The 25,694-nt window shown below is 37.8% G+C and overlaps 1 protein-coding gene across 14 annotated transcripts in view; it reads left to right on the top strand.

Annotated features, from left to right (window-relative positions):
• Window positions 1–25,694, top strand: part of Nhe3 (Na[+]/H[+] hydrogen exchanger 3) — a 235,270-nt gene that overhangs the window by 51,539 nt on the left and 158,037 nt on the right. For all 14 annotated transcript variants that reach the window (XR_012719364.1, XR_012719363.1, XM_075295529.1 and 11 more), the window contains one exon: window positions 8,321–8,429. Coding sequence is in view for 12 of the 14 variants with exons in the window: in XM_075295529.1 (XP_075151644.1) it covers window positions 8,321–8,429 (109 nt within the window). In the remaining 2 variants the exon portion in view is untranslated. The remainder of the gene's footprint in view (window positions 1–8,320; window positions 8,430–25,694) is intronic.

Genomic DNA, 25,694 nt, shown 5'->3' with positions numbered 1-25,694 from the left:
GCAGTTCACTAAACCCAAAGTGAACCACACTTGAAACTTCCGAAAAAAGATTTGTGAAAGCCGGCCTTTGCCGAAATAAATTTGTACAAACATGATTATTTGCAAAAATGGTGTAATAATATCCATGTGTTAACTTTTATGCTTTCAATACAAACAGTAAACTTTCCGCAAAATCGCACACAAAAATTTGTGAAAGCCGGCCTTTGCCGAAATAAATTTGTACAAACATGATTATTTGCAAAAATGGTGTAATAATATCCATGTGTTAACTTTTATGCTTTCAATACAAACAGTAAACTTTCCGCAAAATCGCACACAAAATAGCAAAGCCTACTCAACCTAAAATTTGAGTTAGTACGTGTATTTTAACAGGTGCTGACTTAGCACGTTTACACATCATTACCAAACAGAGATAAAAACAGATATTTAATATATTTTTTTGTTAAACTATGTATTTTTGATTTATCTGTCGATCTGCATCTTAATCCATTTTTTTATAAAAGGTTGACTTAGCACCTTTACACATTAAGCTAACGATATTTAAAAGTTCTTTCTACTCAGTGCATGAATTGTTGACATATACTAAATTCATGCTGAGTAGTAAGAATTTTAAATATATTCCAACAGTAAGAAATGCGATGATGATAAATATGACTTGGGTCACCAAATAACCCCTATATAGAAGAACAAGAAACTGCACTTAATCTATATTTTTTCGGCAAGACTTTACAGGAAGTGATATCCTATTTTTTGGGAACCACTGTGGTGCAATGGTTAGCATAACCGCCTTGCATACACAAGGTCCTGGGTTCGATTCCTGCTTCGACCGAACACCAAACAGTTTTTCAGTGGATTTCGGTGGATTATCCCACCTCAGTAATGATAATGACATTTCTGAGTGTTTCAAAGCTTCTCTAAGTGGTTTCTCTGCAACGTGGAACGCCATTTATAAAAACCAGGACCCTTGTTATTGAGCTTAACATAGAATCGGGCAATACTCAGTGATAAGAGAGAAGTTCACCACTGTGTTATCACAATGGACTGAATAGTCTAAGTGAGCCTGAAATATCGGACTGCCACTATACCTAACATAACCTAAGGATACCTATGTGGAAATGTCAAAAATAGTAATATAGATAAATAAAAATAGAGTGATATAGATAAATAAAAACTGGTTCGAAACCATTTGGGCTCTCCGTGAGCAGCAAAAAAATTTTGATGACTTCTTTACTATTGAACTTGGTTCAACAAATATTTAGTGTAATATATTTGTAATTTATGCTATTATGTGTCTTGTTATCATTGTGTTTTTTTCTAACAATAACTTACACACAATTGCCACTGAAAACTTAAGGGTTTCATACTAAACTATATAATCGATTCTCTTCCTTATCAAATTAGCCATTCTAGTATGTTCCTTCTAATATAGGCTCATCGACCTAAATTTCCAATAAATCAACAGTCTGTAGGCTATATTAGTTTTTATTAATGTATACAGAATAATTAGAACTTAATTTTGTTTAACTAAAAGTTAATTTTGTTAAACATTACCTGCATAGAATATCAGGTTGAATTCTTAATTCCAGGTTGCAGGTTTATATTCTTCCATTCCCGTTGTATTTGCAGGTGTATTAAGTCTAATTTATTACTGGAACTTCGTTTGCCAACAATACTTTGCAACTTGGTAAAATATCCAATGGATCCATGCCGTTCTTGTTTTTAAGAAAACTAGGCTTGAAAAGAGATTTCCACTTTTAAAACATCAATAAGGTATCCACCTATTGATTACAAAAATATTCTGTATACTAGATGATTTTTGATTAAAATGATGGAGTTAATTGATGGACCAATGTAATGTTCACTAAAAGAAATTAATTTTATATTTTATAACAAAAATTTATATGATTTTTGCCTGTTTAATATAAACAGGCTTCAATTGAAAACGATATTCACATTTCACAATTACTTACCTTCAATATACGTAGATTGTGTCCCTTTTTACAAAACCACAAAAATCAAACACAGGCAATTCCAAATGTTTTGTCATATTTGTTGTTACACACTAGAGGTGTGCACGTGAGTAATAGTTTGCTTACGCTCACGCGTACAATAAGTATAAGCTTAGCGCCGAAGCGTAAAAATAAGTTTAATAAATATTAACTTTTTCGGTTTCTATAGGCTGCTTTGTTGCTTACAGGTTTGTATATGGAAATATAAGTTTGTTTATGTTTATGAAGCGACAATTATGCTTTTCTACACTGAAAAAAAGAAAGAAAACTGTGAATCCACCAGGAAGAAAAATTCTTGTACTTTTTAGAAAATTTAGATTATTTTTAGAAAATTTTAACTATACAGTATTACAAACTCTGACCAATCCCACGGCGGCGGGTTCTTTGTACCGGATTGACCCGATGGATACTAATCACCGGCCAGCGGCTGCCACGTCAGTGTACGTGTTGTTTCGTCCGTATTTTTGTGTTGGAGAAGGTGCATCCCGGGCAGCCTTCTCCGCTTGCTTTTGGTCCGAGCCGTACCATGGTACTGTGCAGTTTGCCGAAACCAAATTCACCATCGCTCGGTTTCGGTGCACTTCCGGAACTGCTCCGGCTTAACATCGCTACGGGAGTATAGTCATACTGACTACGTGGCAGGATGGTGTGCCAACGACAGCAGCAGTGGGTCATCAGACTATGCGACCCCTCCGACATCTCCCGCATAACAATATTCTACGCCGCAGCTTCTGACACCATATATTGTTGTACCAGTTCCGGAAAGTGCACCATTTTTGCAATTTAATTGCAACGGGTTCCGTGGTAAGATTAGCGAGATCGAGGACTTTATGAATCGGGAAAGGATCAGGGTCGCGGCAATCCAGGAAACAAAGCTGAATCCCACCTGCAGCCTACGCCATTGTGATGGATACAATGTGCTAAGAAAGGATCGCACAAGAAATGGAGGTGGTGGCCTGGCTTTCATATTACACCGTTCCGTGCAGTATAGACCTATCCCGCTTGTGACAGACGCTAGTGACCCGTATATGAAATGTATGGGGGTAGCAGTCAAGTCTTGAGCTGCCGAGGTAGAGCTATACAATGTGTATATACCGCCGGTTGGTGGCTGTGCTCCAGGTTATAGCCCAAACATTGAGTGGATGTTGTGCGGGCATAACCGATTGGTTCTAGGAGACTTTAATGCCCACCATGAACTTTGGCATTCTCTCCTAGGTAATGACCAGAGAGGCATAGCTTTGGTAGAGCAGATAGACGACTCCACATTTTGCACAATGAACGAAGAGGCCCCCACGAGAATTATGGGTGATTGCAGCAGTTCGTCAGATATATCTTTAGCGTCACCCGGTCTGATAAATGACGTATCCTGGCCACCCGTCATTTCACTGGCATCAGATCACCTCCCCATAATTCTCACCATTAACCGACCCTCCGATTTCATAACCTCTGAACGTCGGACGTTTATTAACCAAAAGAAAGCAAACTGGAAGGCTTCAGAGAATACACAGATCGCCGCTACTAGGGATGATGGTATTTCAGTCACCTTTGGCGACGTGACAGTGACTGATCCGAAGAGGTGCGCCACATTATTCAAACGACTGTTTGTCGAGCACCTCGAGAGTGATAGAGCGAAAAGGAGAGCCATTCGTCGCATCCGTGGTCTCCGAGCCGATGACACACCACAATTTACCATAGCCGAAGTTACCGATGTCATCAACAGCGCGAAACCATCCAAAGCGCTGGGCCCTGACGGAATCTCTATGCTAATGCTAAAGCATCTGGGAATACTGGGAGTTGGGTACTTGACCAGACTCCTCAATCTGTCATTAGAATCGCTCATTATACCCGATGTCTGGAAAATGGGTAGGGTGATTCCACTACGGAAACCAGGCAAAGACTCGAGCAAGGGTGAATCGTACAGACCGATTTCCCTTCTCTCGCCAGTAGCCAAGACAATTGAGGCACTACTCCTCCCCAGCCTTGTGGAGAATTTTCCAGCTGCTAATCATCAACATGGATTCCGCAAAGTACACAGTACGACAACGGCTTTGCATGCCTTTCAGCATTTATAAATAGGGGACTCAATCAGCCCAGGCCGTGTCACAGGCCTCATAGCGCTTGACATATCGAAAGCATTCGATACGGTCAACCATGCCAGACTTTTCGAGGACATCGAGAACACGTCCCTACCGGCTATGCGGACGTCAGTCGTATGTGGAATGTAGGGATAGGAAATCAAGACCCCGTAGAGTGAAACAGGGAGTTCCTCAAGGTGGGGTGATATCTCCGGCACTGTTTAACCTCTACCTATCCTCTATTCCACACCCTCCAGACGGCGTCGAGATTGTATCATACGCAGACGATTGTACAATCTTGGCATCTGGGCCCATTGTTGATGACATCTGCGATCGTTTAAACGTCTATATCGCTAATCTTACCAGTTATTTCACTGCGAGAAACTTGAGGATATCCCCCACCAAATCCTCAGCCACACTATAAAAGGTTGGCTGATAATTAAATGCATATTATTTTTGTATAGTACCAACCTTCAAATGATTCGTGTCAAAATTTGACGTCTGAAAGTCAAATAGTTTGTGAGAAAGAGCGTCTTTTGTGAAGCAACATTTGTTATTGTGGAAAAATTGAAAAAAAGGGAATTTCGTGTTTTGATAAAATATTGTTTTCTGAAGGGAAAAAATACGGTGGAAGCAAAAACTTGGCTTGATAATGAGTTTCCGGACTCTGCCCCAGGGAAATCAACAATAATTGATTGGTATGAAAAATTCAAGCGTGGTGAAATGAGCACGGAGGACCGTGAACGCAGTGGACGCCCGAAAGAGGTGGTTACCGACGAAAACATCAAAAAAATCCACAAAATGATTTTGAATGACCGTAAAATGAAGTTGATCGAAATAGCAGAGGCCTTAAAGATATCAAAGGAACGTGTTGGTCATATCATTCATCAATATTGGGATATGCGGAAGCTCTGTGCAAAATGGGTGCCGCTCGAGCTCACAATTGACCAAAAACAACGTGTTGATGATTCTGAGCGGTGTTTGCAGCTGTTAACTCGTAATACTCCCGAGTTTTTCCGTCGTTATGTGACAATGGATGAAACACTACAACATTCACTACACTCCTGAGTCCAATCGACAGTCGGCTGAGTGGACAGCGACCGGTGAACCGTCTCCGAAGCGTGGAAAGGCTCAAAAGTCCGCTGGCAAAGTAATGGCCTCTGTTTTTTGGGATGGAATAATTTTTATCGATTATCTTGAGAAGTGAAAAACCATCAACAGTGACTATTATATGGCGTTATTGGAGCGTTTGAAGGTCGAAATCGCGGCAAAACGGCCCCATATGAAGAAGAAAAAAGTGTTGTTCCACCAAGACAACGCACCGTGCCACAAGTCATTGAGAACGATGGCAAAAATTCATGAATTGGGCTTCGTATTGCTTCCCCACCCACCGTATTCTCCAGATCTGGCCCCCAGCGACTTTTTCTTGTTCTCAGACCTCAAAAGGATGCTCGCAGAGAAAAAAATTTGGCTGCAATGAAGAGGGATAGCCGAAACTGAGGCCCATTTTGAGGCAAAACCGAAAGTACTACCAAAATGATATCAAAAAATTGGAAGGTCGTTATAATCGTTGTATCGCTCTTGAAGGGAACTATGTTGAATAATAAAAACGAATTTTGACAAAAAAATGTGTTTTTCTTTGTTAGACGGGGACTTATCAGCCAACCTGTTATTAGTGTCGATGGCGAAATAATTCCGACCACAAATTTCCCAAAAGATTCTAGGGGTCACATTCGGCAGCCTTTTCAGGTCGTCTGCCCATGCTACTGCAATTTGTAATAAGCTCCGTGGTAGAAACAATTTCCTCAAGTCACTTTCCGGCAGTACTTGGGGTGCGGACAAAGAAACCTTGTTAACTACCTATAAGGCAATTGGACGGTCAGTGGTAAACTATGCAGCTCCAGTGTGGACACCAGAACGCTGTCCTTAGAACTGCGACTGGGTGTCTCCGTATCACACCCCTGGATCACCTTTATGTGGAGACAAAGATCATCCCTGTGCGAAGACACAATTACATGTTGTCAAAGCATACTGCTCCTGGGTTGTTATCGCAGTAATCATCCAAACCACCATCTCATGGATACACAACCACCAACCAGGAACGTAAGGGTTGATATACATCATCTAGAGCGCGAGATCCAGCGCTACAAAAGAGAACCTCTAGATCAAACTTTTTTTTTCACTTGTTAAAGAAAATATTGTAGTTTCTATTTCTCTAGAATTACATAGTTTTGACAAGGTATGTAATTTATAAATTAAAGCTTTTCTTAATACATTGTCGAATGAAGCCTTGTAATCGTTTGCATACGTTTTCTTTCCTTAGCCAAAATTCAAATGAACTTTGAATATATATTGTACAACTTATCAACGGTTGAGTAATTTTTCAATGAAGTCGTTTTGTCCTTATAGTTAAGTGATTCGGCCTAAAATTCTTCAAAATTAAGTCGTCTTTAATTTTGTTGAACTTTTTCTACAAAGAAAACAAAGTTAGAAGAAACTTTACACTTTATTGTAAGACTTTTTACTTGAAACATAGCATTATTTTTACTTGTATCCGAACCTGAATTGGTAAATTTAAGTTGTCGTTAACAAGAAGAAAAAAGCTAAAAAATAATGAATTAAAATTTGTTTCCTAGAATCAAGTTCGCAAAACTCTTAAATGTATCCTTATTTCAATTCTCCGCTTCTTTGGCTCGGAATCAATACCAAAATCATTAGTCTAAATGCAAAATCTTTGGAACCGGTCATGCTCTTTTCAGTAAAATTACCGCTTTTATTATATGTTGAACAACAAAATAGACGTGCGATTTTAGCCATGTAAAAGCATTAAAAGAAATTAGAATCTTAATGTATTTTCAAAGTCCTGTTAAAAATTCTATTGTTACTAAAGGGTGATTCTTTTGAGGTTAGGATTTTCATGCATTAGTATTTGACAGATCACGTGGGATTTCAGACATGGTGTCAAAGAGAAAGATGCTCAGTATGCTTTGACATTTCATCATGAATAGACTTATTAACGAGCAACGCTTGCAAATCATTGAATTTTATTACCAAAATCAGTGTTCGGTTCGAAATGTGTTTCGCGCTTTACGTCCGATTTATGGTCTACATAATCGACCAAGTGAGCAAACAATTAATGCGATTGTGACCAAGTTTCGCACTCAGTTTACTTTATTGGACATTAAACCAACCACACGAATGCGTACAGTGCGTACAGAAGAGAATATTGCGTCTGTTTCTGAGAGTGTTGCTGAAGACCGTGAAATGTCGATTCGTCGCCGTTCGCAGCAATTGGGTTTGTGTTATTCGACCACATGGAATATTTTACGCAAAGATCTTGGTGTAAAACCGTATAAAATACAGCTCGTGCAAGAACTGAAGCCGAACGATCTGCCACAACGTCGAATTTTCAGTGAATGGGCCCTAGAAAAGTTGGCAGAAAATCCACTTTTTTATCGACAAATTTTGTTCAGCAATGAGGCTCATTTCTGGTTGAATGGCTACGTAAATAAGCAAAATTGCCGCATTTGGAGTGAAGAGCAACCAGAAGCCGTTCAAGAACTGCCCATGCATCCCGAAAAATGCACTGTTTGGTGTGGTTTGTACGCTGGTGGAATCATTGGACCGTATTTTTTCAAAGATGCTGTTGGACGCAACGTTACGGTGAATGGCGATCGCTATCGTTCGATGCTAACAAACTTTTTGTTGCCAAAAATGGAAGAACTGAACTTGGTTGACATGTGGTTTCAACAAGATGGCGCTACATGCCACACAGCTCGCGATTCTATGGCCATTTTGAGGGAAAACTTCGGAGAACAATTCATCTCAAGAAATGGACCGGTAAGTTGGCCACCAAGATCATGCGATTTGACGCCTTTAGACTATTTTTTGTGGGGCTACGTCAAGTCTAAAGTCTACAGAAATAAGCCAGCAACTATTCCAGCTTTGGAAGACAACATTTCCGAAGAAATTCGGGCTATTCCGGCCGAAATGCTCGAAAAAGTTGCCCAAAATTGGACTTTCCGAATGGACCACCTAAGACGCAGCCGCGGTCAACATTTAAATGAAATTATCTTCAAAAAGTAAATGTCATGGACCAATCTAACGTTTCAAATAAAGAACCGATGAGATTTTGCAAATTTTATGCGTTTTTTTTTTAAAAGTTATCAAGCTCTTAACAAATCACCCTTTACACGTGGTTTGCCTTTTTTTGATTTTTTTTTCATATTTTTACAGGTACATGAAACCATTATTGACACATTCACGACCAACATTATTGGAAACTTTGCCAGTTTGCTGCAATCCTGTTGCTCGCCTTTTAACTACAACGGAGCAGCTTACACAGGTAAGATTAAAACTGTAATTTCGCCACAGCACATACACTATTTTTGAAGTACGTATATTTGCAATCAATAGGCATTTGATTTTGTGTGTTTAAAATAGCAACAGTCATTGTTGATGTGAGAGAAGTTAGGGCTTGAATAGTCGAAATTCGAATGTTCATCTAAATGCATTTTAACCGAAGTGAAGTTTTGTAATCGCCAATTGGAAAAATCGACGATAATGAAAATTTAAACTTGACACAGCTTTAGTCGCATTCATTCTTTTATTAGATTAGCTGGCACGAAGTGATATTTAACATATTTATTGAAAGTTCATGTTTATAATCCACGTTATATAAACTTATAAAAGGCTATTGTTGACGATCACAAACACTGCAAAATGACCAAATATTTGTGTATCACACCACACTCGTAAATGGTTATAATGATCAAAGACAATACACAAAGGAAGATAGGAAATTGGCTACTGAGGAGATCAAACCATTTACGGTGTTAGTTTTATACTTTTCGTTTATCGAACCAAACGCGTATACGAGAAGTATTGACATAGCGTTAAAGTGCAAATAAAACGAAATTAAGAGCACGAAATAAATTTCCATAAAGGGGAAAATTTAATTTTTTTTATTCTTTAAGATTAATTCTAAATCGGGCTTTTAAGATCTTTAAATATGCAAATAAAAAGACTTTACTTCATATTTTTATCCGACGTTTCGTTGGTAATTTCCAACTTCTTCTGGGATGAATTTTATTGAAATCTGGCAACGATAGAAATAACAAAAAGGGGGACAAATTACATCTATGTGGAGTACCATAAGTACTAAACTTACATTTAGTCTTTTTTCATATTTTCGATATCATTGTTAAAAGGTAAAAAGTGACGGCACATGAACAACATAACCTTAAACTAGAGGTGTGCACGTGACACGAAATTGTCGTGACTCACGAACATTTTCGTGACTCACGCGTGAATCACGCTGACGGCAACGGCGTGAGTGTGCGTGAGCGTGATTAACCAACCAAATGTCGTGCGTGATCGTGACTCACGAAAATAATATATTCGTGAGTGTGCGTGAGTAACGAATTTCGGAAAAACACGCTCACGAAAATAATCCCGCTTACGAACATAAAATACTTACGAGTTGAAATCTTTTATAATTTTAGTGACATCCTAGTTGGTAAGAGTTTTATATCGCACTCGATTTTAACCATACTCATGTTTTCAGTCAGGTTCTATAGGTAAATCACTCATAAAATTATTCGTGAGTCACGAAGTTTTTCGTGAGTCACGACATTTTTCGTTAGTCACGATATTTTTCGTGAGTTATGACTTTTAAAAGATTTTCGTGCGTGAGTATAAATTTTCTTTTCGTGAGCGTGCGTGATCGTAAGTCCTACCAAAAAATATCGTGCGTGAGTGTGCGTGAATAAGATTTCTCCGACGTGAGTGTGCGTGAGCATAATATTACTCACGTGCACACCTCTACATTAAACACAAATTTAAAATAATTTCAAAAATAAATAAATAAAAAGTAAATTAATATCACAGAGCTTTTTTCTTATGGCTACGATCACAGATGATTCAACTTAAACTAAATGATTGCTAATGTATAAGAACCATTAGTGTTGTCTTTGTCCTCTTTTCTGTTTATTGCACATTGAATTCTTTGTTGTATTCTTAGATTCTCTAAAGTGTAACGTTTGTTTACTCTTCTCTCTTTGTCTAAGATTTCACCTTCTCCAAATCTGCTGTATGTCCGAACTCTATGCAGTGTTGAGCCAACGCTGTCGTTTGTTTTGCTTTTCTTATATCTGCTTCGTGCTCTGTTACCCTCGTAGCTAAGCTACGTTTGGTTGTCCCCACATAGTATTTGTTGCATGTTTCTTTGTCATTACATATGCATTTGATTTCATAGACTACGTAGCTTTGTTGTGTTTTCGTTAATTTTGTTTTGGTAAATATTGCATTTAATGTTTTGTTGGGCCTGTGAGCGAAGGTTATTTGATTGTCATCTATTATTTCTTTAAGCATTGCAGTTTCTGTGAGTTTTGGAATATATGAGAGGCTGTAATATTTTGTGATATTGCCAGATTGATTAACGTCGGTAGTATTTTGGGAATTTGATTTGGTAGTGGCTTTCTTATTTAAATTATTTATAATGTGTTGTGTGAATGAGTTGTTGATGAGTATATTTTTTACTTTTTGTATATTAGTTTCTTGGAATTTGTCATCACATAATTTAATTGATTTTTAAATTATCTCTAAGCTGTATTTATCTTTTGTTTAAGTGTTAATATTGTATCTCTATTTCTGTGTAGTTTTATGTCTAAATGTGGTAAGCAATTATTATTCTCCTTTTCGATTGTAAATTTGAGTTTATTGTGATATTTGTTGAATGTGTTAAGTATGGTATATTCATCATCTTGTTTGATTATAGCAAATAGATCCTCCACATATTTGGTTAAGAATTTAATTGTAATTTTCTTTTCCGTCAGTTCCTTTATGGTTTCCTCGAGCATAGTATCTAGAAATATATCTGCAATCGTTGGCGACAATGGGTTTCCCATTGGCATAACATATGTTTGGTAATACAGGGTTTCCCCAGGGGTTTGTTGTTGCCTAAAATTTAACATTGTTTCACTAAGAAAATTAAGTTTTTCATTTAAAAAATAAAATCGAAAAACAAATAAAAAAATTACAACATGTATTGAACTAACGTGGTAAACGCGACATTTGATATGAGCCAATTTCCTATCTTCCTAACGTTTATTGTCTTTGATGATGATACAAGCGAAACGCTACGGTGGTGGTTATAAAAACACAACACAAGTACTGTGAGTTTCTAAAACGCCCGATGCCGATCCGATTGAATTTTCTATTTTACCCATTTTAGGTTAGAACTCGATTTTACCGATACAGAGTAGTAGCCAAGGCAAAACGTCGTCATATCGACGGTTCCTCCAGATAAATCTTCACCATTGTAAGGCCGCTTGTGCTGCCTTAAAAGTTCTCCTGATGAAAGGAGACATAGATATAGTTCTTATTCAAGAACCATACATATATAAGAACAAGATCTGTGAATTAAGCACTCCGGGTTTCAAACTTTTGCATAATACCGGTACCGATATAAATCGAGCATGTATAATTGCTAAAAACGAACTAAACTTGTTTCTGCTTCCTTCATTGAGCAATGCAGACACTGTCGTAGCCAGTCTAGAGATATCCACATGCAAATATTGGGTATCTTCGGTCTACATGGGACATGATAGGGAGATGCCACCCTGTGCCGTTAAGACCTTAGTTGAGGAGTCACTAAAAACAAAGACAAAACTCATTATGGGATGCGATGCAAATGCACATCATAGTATTTGGGGAAGTAGTGATACTAATGCAAGGGGAGAGTCGCTAATAGAGTTTATTTTGCGTACTAACCTGGTAGTTTGCAATAAGGGAGATGCACCAACCTTCGTCACCAGGAACAGACAAGAGGTTTTGGACGTAACGTTGACCTCTCCGGAACTGAATGATAAGATATCTGAGTGGCAAGTTTTGAGGGAACATAGCTTCTCAGATCATCGCTACATCAGTTTCAGATTGGCTGTTCGTACTTCAAAGACCATATTTCCGCCAAATGTTAGGAAAGCTGATTGGAATAGGTATAGGGAATCGTTCAATTCGATGATACCGGAGATGCCGGAGACAAATATGAGCACTGTGCAAGATATCGAACACGCAGTGGAGCGGATTACTAAGGCCTTCAACATTTCACTGAAAGCTGCTTGCCCTAGAGGAAAGCCAAGGGGAAAAAATCGGCCGCCATGGTGGACTACGGAGTTAAGTAATATGAGGAAATCCTGCAGGAAGCTCTTTAACAAAGCAAAGTCCACAAGAGCTCCGGAGGATTGGGACACTTACAAGATGAATCTGAGAGAATATAAACGAGAACTGAGAAGGTCTCAACAAAACTCTTGGGATGATTACTGTAGCAGTATTGAGAATACGTCAGAGGCTTCCAGACTACGGAAGGTACTAGCATCCACTAACACCGCTCCAGGTTTCATTAAAACATCGGAGGGAAATTGGACAACGTCCAGTGAGGAGACGTTGGAGGTACTTTTGGACACACACTTCCCTGGAAATCAGATGGTTGAACCATGTTCCGGCGGTGTAACAGAGGCTCAGCGATCATTTCCTATCGAGGAAATTGTGTCGGAATCTAGAATAAAATGGGCTTTAAATAGCTTTGGACCATTCAAATCCCCCGGACCTGATGGAATTACTCCGGCGGAGTTACAGGCAGTGGCTGAAAGAGTTATCCCCTGGTTGACGGTGATATATAAACGATGTGTAAACTTAGCATATATTCCAGAAAAGTGGAGGGAAACAAAAGTCGTCTTCATACCTAAAGCAGGAAAAGCCTCTCACTCGAGTGCGAAGGATTTCCGACCAATCAGTTTATCCTCATTCCTACTTAAGACCCTGGAGAGGATGATAGACATGTATCTTAGAAATAGCGTGGATTCAAGTTTGCTCTCGAAACGACAGCATGCATACTCGAAGGGCAGGTCTACTGAGACCGCATTGCATGAACTAGTCAGCTTTATTGAAAGCTCACTATCTGTCAAAGAATACACAATCGTGGCGTTTCTAGACATCGAAGGGGCGTTCAATAATGTCCATCCGAGCTCGATATTAAATGGACTGACAACTCTGAATGTTGATCCAGGTATACTTAGGCTGTTAGACGAACTTCTAATAAAGAGACGTATTTCAGCCACACTAGGGCAAGCAAACATACAAAGGTATGTGAACAGAGGCACTCCCCAAGGAGGAGTTCTATCACCTCTTGTTTGGAATGTTGCTATAAACAACCTTCTGGTTTCCCTAGAAAAAGAAAGGATAAAAGTGGTGGCATACGCAGATGATGTGGCGCTAGCAGTCAGGGGAAAATTCCCATCCACAATCAGAGATATTATACAGAGAGCTCTCCGGATGACTGAGAAATGGGCGAAAGATAATGGTCTTGGTGTAAATCCAGCAAAGACAGAACTAGTCATGTACTGCAAAGATCGTAAAACTCCCACGGTTAGGCCCATTTCCTTAGGGGGTACTGAAATTCCCTTTGGTGAGTGTGCAAAATACCTTGGCGTTATTTTGGACAGGAAGCTGAATTTTAGGCTTAATATTGAAGAGAGGGCGAGAAAAGCCACGGTAGCTTTGTACTCGTGCAAAAAGGCAATAGGGAAAAAGTGGGGACTAAAACCAAAAATTGTGCATTGGCTATACACTGCAGTAGTTAGACCTATAATGCTATATGGTGTTGTAGTCTGGTGGCCGGCACTTCAGAAACCGACTTGTTTAGATAAAGTTCAGCGTATGGCGAGCTTATGTATCTCAGGCGCATTTAGTAAGACAGGAACAGACTCCCTTAATGTCATGCTACATCTATTGCCTTTAGACATTTTGGCCAAACAGTCAGCCGCAACAACGGCTGTGCGATTGCGCGAGCTATCGCTGTGGTCGGAAAAAATGTACGGTCATAGTTCGGTCCTCAAAATATTGCCAGATGTGCCTAACGTAGTGGATTATACCCTGGCAAAACCACTTTTCGACAAAAAGTTTGAAACTCTAATTCCCAACAGTGAGGCGTGGTGTACACAGACCCCGGGGAATAAAAGATATATAGATTTCTATACTGATGGCTCCAAATTGAATGGACAAGTGGGGTTCGGAGTATATTCTAAAGATCTGGAAATTCGAATAGCGAAAAGATTACCTAATCACTGTAGTGTTTTTCAGGCTGAAATATTAGCAATAAGAGAGGTGGCGAATTGGCTGAGAAGTAATGTTCCAACAAATATTGGCATTAATATATACTCAGACAGTCAACCTGCAATAAAATCCTTGGACTCTGTGTTCCTCAACTCGAAAACGGCCATCGACTGCCGCAAATCTCTCAATGAGATGGCTGAGCAGTACAATATTCACCTAATATGGGTGCCTGGCCATAGGAACATACCGGGGAACTGCGAAGCGGATGAGTTGGCAAGGCTAGGGACTACCTTACATATTCCAGGGGAACTAGAATTTGTTGGTATGCCCCTAGCTACCTGCAAGCTCATGCTGTGTGAGAAGGCTGTTAGGATGGCAAATGTTCGATGGGAGAATTGCAAGGGTTGTAACGACACCAAGCAAATATGGCCCCATTTCAACTTAAACCGCACACTAGATATGCTAATGTTCTCGAGATGTCAGATATCACTCCTGATATCTGCTATAACGGGTCGCTGCCTGATAGGCGATTTTGCAAAAACTATTGGCGCGAAGTATAATGACTATTGTATGAGCTGTCATGATGCGGAGGAAAAAGAATCAATTAAACACCTCTTGTGTGAGTGTCCTGCATTTTGTGTAAAGCGCAAGCAACTTTTAGGAGCATATAGCTTCAGATTCCATCCGATCCGGCTGAAATTTGGTACATGGTGTTGGTATATGGTCTCTAACAATCATGCAAAAATTGGTCCACATCGGTTCATAATTATATATAGCCCCCATATAAACCGATACCCAGATTTGGCTTGCGAAATCTCCAAGAGAAGCAAATTTCATCCAATCCGGTTGTAATTTGGAACATGGTGTTAGTATATGATCTTAAACAACCGTGCCAGAATTGGTCCATATCGGTCCATAATTATATATAGCCCCCATATAAAACATTCTCCAGATTTGACCTCCGGAGCCTCTTGGAGGAGCAAAATTCATCCGATCCGGTTCAAATTAGGAACGTGGTGTTAGTATATGGTCGCTAACAACCATACCAAAATTGGTCCAATCACACAAAAATTGGTCCATATCGGTTCATAATCATGGTTGCCACTAGAGCCAAAAATAATCTACCAAAATTTTATTTCTATAGAAAATTTTGTCAAAATTTTATTTCTATAGAAAATTTTGTCAAAATTTTATTTCTAGAGAAAATTTTGTTAAAATTTTATTCGGTTCATAATAAAATTTTCATCATTGTCAAAATTTTATTTCTATAGAAAATTTTTTTCAAATTTTATTTGGTTCATAATCATGGTTGCCACTCGAGCCAAAAATAATCTACCAAGATTTTATTTCTATAGAAAATTTTGTCAAAAGTTTATTTCTATAGAATAGTTTGCTAAAATTTTATTTCTGTAGAAATTTTTGTCAAAATTTTCTTTCTATAGAAAATGTCAAAATTTTTATTTCTATAGAAAAGTTTGTGAAAATTTTATTTCTATAGAAAATTTTGTTAAAATTTTATTTCTGTAGAAAATTTTGTCAAAATTTTATGTCTACTTCGTCAAACTGAATTATATACGTATTGGATCGATCGTTTTTGATTTAATATATACCACGTATGGACTTACATACAATTTAGAAGATGGTGTTAGGAGGTTTTAAGATACCTTGCCATCGACAAGCGTTACCGCAACTTAAGTAATTCGATTGTGGATGGCAGTGTTTAGATGAAGTTTCTACGCAATCCATGATGGAGGGTACATAAGCTTCGGCCTGGCCGAACTTACGGCCGTATATACTTGTTTAAATTGTAAAGAACTCAAAAGTCAACATCATCATTCTCCAGCGAAATATCAATAATAATCCGTTTTGAAGGGCTCTCTAAATAAGTTTTTACGGGTTCGTGTCGCAAAATGACCTTGTAGTGAATTTCCACTTTTCATCACCTGTAACATGCGATGAGAAAAGCCGAAATCGGCTTCTGGTAATCTAAAAATTTGACTAATCGACTCGAATATAATACACTCAAAAATAGTGGATTATCTATTTCACTAAAGCCAATTTAACTATATTTTAGTTCATACATTTATTATGTTTGGAGAAAGTTTCCTCTACTCCAATAATTTTTTGCGTACACAGAGAGTACAGATTGGTTGTGATAATCGAATTTATTGCCAACCTCCTTTTGGCAGTTACAACAACTATCTTCTGGCAGTTGTGATACCCGAAAAATTCGGTCGGTATGGGAAATCCAACTAATACTATATATGGAGTTGGTTGTATTAGACAATGAAATTGGTCGTTACTCCCTTCTTCATTTGGTTGTATCGCCCAACTTTACTAACACCTTAACCGAATTGAAAATAATTTTTTCCGCAAAATATTGTATTTTATGTATATTTCTACATAATAGAAACGTACATAAAATCACTTTATACCTGAATACAATACGTTGATAACAATTGTAAAAAATGTTCACCTTTAAAAGTATAGCCGTTAGCATGGATTGCAGAATTGACAGGCAATGGGAGTTAAATCTTTGGGACTCTTAGTACTGTAGTAAATGGGGTCCGACCTGAGCACATAGTGGTACCATAAAATGGACCAACATAGCCAGTCTAAAAACACTACAAAAAATAGTGTGGAGTTTTAAAAAATAAACAGGAATCTACTCGCCATGATTACTTCCTTTGGCAGCCGCATTAAAGTCGTTACATGGTTTAAAATTTTGCCCTTTAAGGCAATAAAATTGTTCCACATCTAAAACTATATATGAACTCGATTTGCATTTGACTCGTGCCTTGCGTATCCTGAAGCTTGTGAGAGTTGTTCGTAAAACCATTTGACAGCCAGTACACCGAGGAGTCAAATAAACTTGGAAACGGCTGAATTTTTGTCAGTGGTTTTTATCTTAAATTAAAAAAAAAAAAACACGTTTTCCTTCAACATTGAATAATTGGTAATAACATTATTGACATTTAAAAATACTTCCAAAGCAATTCGGCTGTGAGTATCAATTGGAAGTTCTGAATACTAAATGACAGTTATGAGGGGTTTGTAAGGTTGGTGTGCTTATCGAATTCGATCAAAATTTTTCAAAAGAGAGACAGTTAGTTCAGACAACTATTTGACTTGTATTATAAACAAAAATCTATAATAATAGGCGCCAAATGGTAGAAGGAACGAAATAATGGTTGTAAATAAAATGGTTGTAAATAAAATAGATTGACACAACTGTGATTTCATTGTAAATGCAGGATTTTCATTACACCAATCCATTTTCAACCAATATCTTCTCTGTGTGTACGTTAGCAAAATGATCTAAAAAACGGGGAAAAATTATACTCAAATTAAGCATAAAGATTTACTAAATTCGTATTTCTCTTTCTAAATTTTACTACAGCGTCCATCATGAACTTCGTATGTCACTAAAGACATTCTTTTTTTATTTTTATCATCTATGGAGTAATCCTTACCGACTAACAATGGTATACTACAATATTTACAAATGGTATCTTATGCCTAAGTATTTAATAATAGTTGTATATTTCTTTTTATAGTATATTTATCTCCTGAAAGATCAAAATACTTATAGTATTTATTAAACTCATCACATAGTCGGCGAACAGGATCGTTATTTTCAAAGTTTGTGCGAAAGTACTGAATGCGAAGCAGTTCAAAATTACGAGTAGGTCTTGACGGTATATTGAATGAGATACTGTTAAGAAGGAACTCAGATTTAAATCTACCATTAATAACATCAACCATAAAACAGATATTCAGCATAGTACGTCTACTTTTCAGTGTAGGCAATTTGACAAGTGAAAGTCTTTCCTTGTAAGATGGCACGGTTTGAGGAGTCCAGTTGTTTCGACGTAAACAAAACAGTAGAAATTGCTTTTGTACAGATTCAACACGGTTGCAGTGTATTTGGTACTGTGGGTCCCATATTACAGATCCATATTCAAGGATTGGACGCACAAGTGAAGTGTACAAATTCCTTGTTACAAATGGGGAAATCCTTACTCCAGCGTTTGACAAATCCAAGTGATCCATATGATTTATTGACGGTCATAGATATGTGAGATCTAAAATCTAGTCTCCGATCCAACAGTATTCCGAGATCCTTAAAGGATTCAACAATTTCAAGCATGTCGTTATTATACCCTCCACCATAGGATGGGGTATATTAACTTTGCCATTCCGTTTGTAGCACATCGAAATATTGCTCTAAGACCCCATAAAATATATATATTCTGGGTCGTGGTGGCCCCATATAAACGGACCCCCAAATTTGGCTTGCGATTGTTCTAAGAGAAGCAAATTTCGTCCGATCCGGCTGAAATTTGCTACATGGTGTTAGTATATGGTCTCAAACAACCATGCAAAAATTGGTCCATATCGGTCCACTTTTACGTATAGCCCCCATATAAACGGACCCCCAAATTTGGCTTGCGATTGCTCTAAGAGAAGCAAATTTCATCCGATCCGGCTGAAATTTGGTACATGGTGTAAGTATATGGTCTCTAACAACCATGCAAAAATTGGTCCATATCAGTCCATAATTACATATAGCCCCCATATAAACCGATCCCCCGATTGGGCTTGCGGAGCCTCTAAGAAAACCAAATGTCATCCGATCCGGCTGAAATTTGGTACATAGTGTTGGTATATGTTCTCTAATGACCATGCAAAAATTGGTCCGCATCGGCGCATAATTATATATAGCCCCCATATAAACCGATCCCCAGATTTGACCTCCGGAGCCTCTTAGAGGAGAAAAATTCATCCGATCCGGTTGAAATTTGGTACGTGGTGTTAGTATATGGTCTCTAACAAACACGCAAGAAGTGGTCCATATCGGTCCATAATTATATATAGCCCCCATATAAACCGATCCCCCGATTTGGCTTGCGGAGCCTCTAAGAGAACCAAATTTCATCCGATCCGATTGAAATTTGGTACGTGGTGTTAGTATATTGTCTCTAACAACCATGCCAAAAGTGGTCCACATCGGCCCATAATTATATATAGCCCCCATATAAACCGATCCCCAGATTTGACCTCCGGAGCCTCTTAGAGGAGCAAAAGTCATCCGATCCGATTGAAATTTGGTACGTGGTGTTAGTATATTGTCTCTAACAACCATGCCAAAAGTGGTCCATATCGGTCCATAATTGTATATAGCCCCCATATAAGCCGATCCCCAGATTTGACCTCCGGAACCTCGTAGAGGAGCAAAATTCATCCGATCCGGTTGAAATTTGGTACGTGGTGTTAGTATATGGTCTCTAACAACCATGCAAGAATTGGTCCATATCGGTCCATAATTATATAAAGCCCCCATATAAATCGATCCCCAGATTTGTTCTCCGGAACCTCGTAGAGGAGCAAAATTCATCCGATCCGGTTGAAATTTGGTACGTGGTGTTAGTATATGGTCTCTAACAACCATGCAAGAATTGGTCCATATCGGTCCATAATTATATAAAGCCCCCATATAAATCGATCCCCAGATTTGTTCTCCGGAGCCACTTGGAGGAGCTAAATTCATCCGATCCGGTTGAAATTTGGAACATGGTGTTAGAATGTGGTCTCTAACAAACACGCAAGAATTGGTCCATATCGGTCCATAATTATATATAGCCCCCATATAAACCGATCCCCAGATTTGACCTCCGGAGCCTCTTAGAGGAGAAAAATTCATCCGATCCGGTTGAAATTTGGTACGTGGTGTTAGTATATTGTCTCTAACAACCATGCCAAAAGTGGTCCACATCGGCCCATAATTATATATAGCCCCCATATAAACCGATCCCCAGATTTGACCTCCGGATCCTCTTAGAGGAGCAAAAGTCATCCGATCCGATTGAAATTTGGTACGTGGTGTTAGTATATTGTCTCTAACAACCATGCCAAAAGTGGTCCACATCGGCCCATAATTATATATAGCCCCCATATAAACCGATCCCCAGATTTGACCTCCGGAGCCTCTTAGAGGAGCAAAAGTCATCCGATCCGATTGAAATTTGGTACGTGGTGTTAGTATATTGTCTCTAACAACCATGTCAAAAGTGGTCCATATCGGTCCATAATTGTATATAGCCCCCATATAAGCCGATCCCCAGATTTGACCTCCGGAACCTCGTAGAGGAGCAAAATTCATCCGATCCGGTTGAAATTTGGTACGTGGTGTTAGTATATGGTCTCTAACAACCATGCAAGAATTGGTCCATATCGGTCCATAATTATATAAAGCCCCCATATAAATCGATCCCCAGATTTGTTCTCCGGAGCCACTTGGAGGAGCTAAATTCATCCGATCCGGTTGAAATTTGGAACATGGTGTTAGAATGTGGTCTCTAACAAACACGCAAGAATTGGTCCATATCGGTCCATAATTATATATAGCCCCCCATATAAACCGTTCCCCAGATTTGATCTCCGGAGCCTCTTGGAGGAGCAAAATTCATCCGATCCGGTTGAAATTTGCAACGTGGTGTTAGTATAAGGCCGCTTATAACCATGCCATAATTGGTCCATATCGGTTCATAAACATGGTTGCCACTCGAGCCAAAAATAATCTACCAAAATTTTATTTTTATAGAAAACATTGTCAAAATGTTATTTCTATAGAAAAATTTGTCAAAATTTTAGTTCTATAGAAAATTTTGTCAAAATTTTATTTCTATAGAAAATTTTGTCAAAATTTTATTTCTATAGAAAATTTTGTCAAAATTTTATTTCTATAGAAAATTTTTTCCAATTTTTATTTCTATAGAAAATTTTTTCCAAATTTTATTTCTATAGAAAATTTTTTCCAAATGTTACTTCTATAGAAAATGTTGTCAAAATTTTATTTCTATAGAAACTTTAAACTTAATTATATACGTATTTAATCGGTCTTTTTTAGTTTAATATATACCTCATATGGACTATGTGGTATACTCGTATATTACGGTGTTAGGAAGTTTTAAGATACCTTGCCATCGGCAAGTGTTACCGTAACCCAAGTAATTCGGTTGTGGTCGGATGGGATTGCAAATGGGCCATATCGGTCAACTTTTACGTATAGCCCCCATATAAACGGACCCCCATATTTGGCTTGCAGACCCTCTTGATCCACATCGGTTCATAATTATATATATCCCCCATATAAACCGATCCCCAGGTTTGGCTTGCGGAGCCTCTAAGAGAAGGAAATTTCATCCGATCCGGTTGAAATTTGGAACATGGTGTTAGTATATGGTATATATATGGCCGCTAACAACCATACCAAAATTGGTCCATTTCGGTCTATAGTTATATATAGCCGATCCCCAATAACACAAAAATTGGTCCATATCGGTTCATAACCATGGTTGCCACTTGAGCCAAAAAAAATCTACCAAAATTTTATTTGTATAGAAAATTTTGTTAAAATTTTATTTCTAAAGAAAATTTTGTTAATATTTCATTTCCATAGAAAATTTTGTGAAAACTTTATTTCTATAGAACATTTTGTCAAAATTTTATTTCTATAGAAAATTTTGTCAAACTGAATTATATACGCATTTAGTCGGTCTTTTTTAATTTAGAAGACGGTGTTAGAGGTTTTAAGATACCTTGTCATCAGCAAGCGTTACCGCAACCCAAGTAATTCGATTGTGGATGGCAGTGTTTAGAAGAAGTTTCTACGTAATCTATGGTGGAGGGTACATAAGCTTCGGCCTGGCCGAACTTACGGCCGTATATACTTGTTTTATGTTCAGTTCCATCATATTTATATAACACCAGTTGTACATGCTATTTAACAGGTTGGCTGATAAGTCCCCGGTACAACAAAGAAAAACACATTTTTTTTTTGTCAAAATTCGTTTTTATTATTTAACATAGTTCCCTTCAAGAGCGATACAACGATTATAACGACCTTCCAATTTTTTTTATACCATTTTGGTAGTACTCCTTCGGTTTTGCCTCAAAATAGGCTTCAGTTTCGGCCATCACCTCTTCATTGCAGCCAAATTTTTTCCCTGCGAGCATCCTTTTGAGGTCTGAGAACAAGAAAAAGTCGCTGGGGCCAGATCTGGAAAATACGGTGGGTGGGGAAGCAATTCGAAGCCCAATTCATGAATTTTTGCCATCGTTCTCAATGACTTGTGGCACGGTGCGTTGTCTTGGTGGAACAACACTTGTTTCTTCTTCGTATGGGGCCGTTTTGCCGTGATTTCGACCTTCAAACGCTCCAATAACGCCATATAATAGTCACTGTTGATGGTTTTCCCTTCCAAAGATAAACACCGCTCAGAATCATCAACACGTTGTTGTTTTTGGTCAAATGTGAAATCACGCGGCACCCAGTTTGCACAGAGCTTCCGCATATCCAAATATTGATGAATGATATGACCAACACGTTCCTTTGATATCTTTAAGGCCTCTGCTTTCTCGATCAACTTCATTTTACGGTCATTCAAAATCATTTTGTGGATTTTTTTATTGTTTTCGTCGGTAACCACCTCTTTCGGGCGTCCACTGCATTCACCGTCCTCCGTGCTCATTTCACCACGCTTGAAGTTTGCATACTAATCAATTATTATTGATTTCCCTGGGGCAGAGTCCGGAAACTCATTATCAAGCCAAGTTTTTGCTTCCACCGTATTTTTTTCCCTTCAGAAAACAGGATTTTATCAAAACACGAAATTCCTTTTTTCCATTTTTTTCACAATAACAAAAGTTGCTTGACAAAAGACGCTCTATCTCAAAAACTAATTGACTTACAGACGTCAAATTTTGACACGAATCATTTGAAGGTTGGTACTATATAAAAATAATATGCATTTAATACTAGCGACGCCATCTATGTGTCAGACCGGGGACTTATCAGCCAACCTGTTAGATCAGATTGAAGTAATGCTTGGTCATCACTATTACGGATAATTTTCATAATTTTAACATCGTCAGCATACATAAGTATATTACCAAATCGAATTGCTGATGGAAGGTCATTTATAAATAAACAGAACAATAAAGGTCCAAGATGACTGCCTCAAGGCAGTCAAATACTACATATAATGTTATCAAATACTACACATTGAGTGTGAATTGTCAGATAACTTTCAAGCCAGGATACCATTAAGTCACTGAAACCCATGCGATGTAATTTGTACAGTAGAAGTGAGTGATTTACTTTATCAAACGCTTTACTAAAATCAGTATAGACGACATCGGTCTGTAAACGATCTCTAAAGCCTTCATTAATCATTGTGGTCAGTTCCAAGACATTTGTTATGGTTGAACAAGATTTACGGAAGCCATGTTGTTTAGGTGATAGAAAAGAGGAGACTTGATGAACCAAAATATCAGATATAATATTCTCCATTAGTTTTGGAATAGCACTCAGTTTAGCAATGCCTCTGTAGTTAGTAATATCAGACTTGTTTCCACTTTTAAATAGTGGAATGATAAATGAGTGGGAAAGATACCAGTTCGCAAAGATTCGTTAAATAGAATAGAAAGAGCAGTCGATAGAGAATGAGCACAATACTTGAGTATGTTACTGGGGATACCATCAGGCCCCAGACAAAAAGAACATTTTATCTTTTCCATGTAACTCAGCACGATATTAGGAAATATAAAAGGAGTGGAGAGTGTAGAATGTTCCATTATCTTATATGGGTACATATGGGTACATTATCGTCCGCCTCAACAGTACCATAGTGAAGATTTCTTGGATAAACATTCGATTGACGTTTGGAATTAACAAATTTGTAAAATGATTTTGGGTGAAGTTTCAATTCATTTTGGATTTTTGATAGATAATTATTGTATGATTGTTTATTCCACAAGCATTATTCCGAAGGAGCGATTGAGTAATTTGCGTAATCAGTAGCTGAGCCAGATTTTTTGTACTTTTTGTAAAGTTTATTCTTCCTGTTTTTTAAGTTACTTAATTTATTGTTGTTCCAGGGCGGACCAGTGTAATTAGTAACGCGAATTAATGGGACAGATTTACCAATGAATGAGTTCAAAGTTTCGTAAAATATATTTATTGATTCCTCCAGATTGTTGTAAAACTGACTCAGTTTTCCGTAGTCAGTTTTACAAAAACAGTATTTCATTTCAGTTTTCGTGTCAGTTTTATTTCGTACAGATCTTGAATAGGACATATTTATATTCATACAGACAGTGGGATGATAAGGGTCTTCTGGATTTATAATAGCGTTGATGCGTGAAAGGAATACATCTTCTAGTTCATTCATTAGAATCAAATCCAATCATTTATTCTTATAATTTAGAATGTTGTTGACTTGAAAACACCAGCCTTCAATAGATTTTCGATAAATTCAGAATGAAATCCGTTACTTATATTTGGTACAGAGTGATTCATATCCATACAAAAATTCCATGAAATAGATGGAAGATTAAAATCGCCAGACACAACGATCAAATCAGAGGATCTTGCAGTAGCCATGACCGATCGAATAGCAGTCAAATGAGCATTATAAACATCGTTACAAGAACCTGGAGGAATATAGGAGCAAGTTACAAACAAAAATTTGTAGCCGCACCTTATTTTCACTCCCAAATACTCAATTTGATGTTTGTTAGGAATATCAAGTTTTGACAAAACATACTGTTACGTTTTTATATTGAGGCGTGTTTAATAACCCGATAATTAAAACACAGTTCTTTTCAAATAACGACAATCTACAATTTATTTGTTTAACTGATAGGTTTCACTCATTTGCTCTACGATGTGTACTGTATAAACTTTAGCTTACGACTGACTTCACAGCTCTCTGTGTCAGCTCTTTTATAGTACTGTATAACGATATCGAAAATTCTCGGTAGTCTGGCCTACAACATTCTAGACTATTCTACTACTACCCGGTAGATGTCGCACGGGCGATATCGCACATATTTATCAGCTTATGTTCATTGTCTTGGCTACAATCACCTGGAACATTCTACTATATGGTAGATGTCGCACAGGCATAGATGATTATGGTCATATTACTACAACTATAACAATAAGCAATGAAGATAACAAAACAAAAGGGGTTACTTTACAATGAACGATTGGGAAACTAAGAACACAAAAGATGTTTAGGAAGGTACTAGAAAATAAAAAAAAATGATTTTGACAAGTGATGACGTAATTTGACCGTTTCAATTTGAAATTTTATATTAACGGAAACTAATATGAATAAACTTAAATCTAGAAATATCAATACTTTGTAGATACAGCAATTAGGACACCACCACCTGATTTCTTCAAGCCATTAGTGCGGTCTCATCTGTAAATTTAGTATCTATCGCATAAAATTTCAGTATTCACGACATTGTTCTGAAGCCAGGTTTCAGTAAATATAATTAAATCGTAATTAAAGCCAAAGCTATCTGTGTAAATTACATAAATTACATAATTTGGTATTAAGTCCCCCAACATTCTGGTAAACCATAATAAAATTTATATCAGACAAGGTTGTATTCAGTTGTTTGATGGCTCGACAGTACGTGG

The sequence above is a fragment of the Haematobia irritans genome, chromosome 2, assembly GCF_050003625.1.
Source record: "Haematobia irritans isolate KBUSLIRL chromosome 2, ASM5000362v1, whole genome shotgun sequence".
NCBI lineage: Eukaryota > Metazoa > Arthropoda > Insecta > Diptera > Muscidae > Haematobia > Haematobia irritans.
Note: the sequence above shows the minus strand (reverse complement) of the source record. Positions and strands in the feature narration are given on the sequence as shown.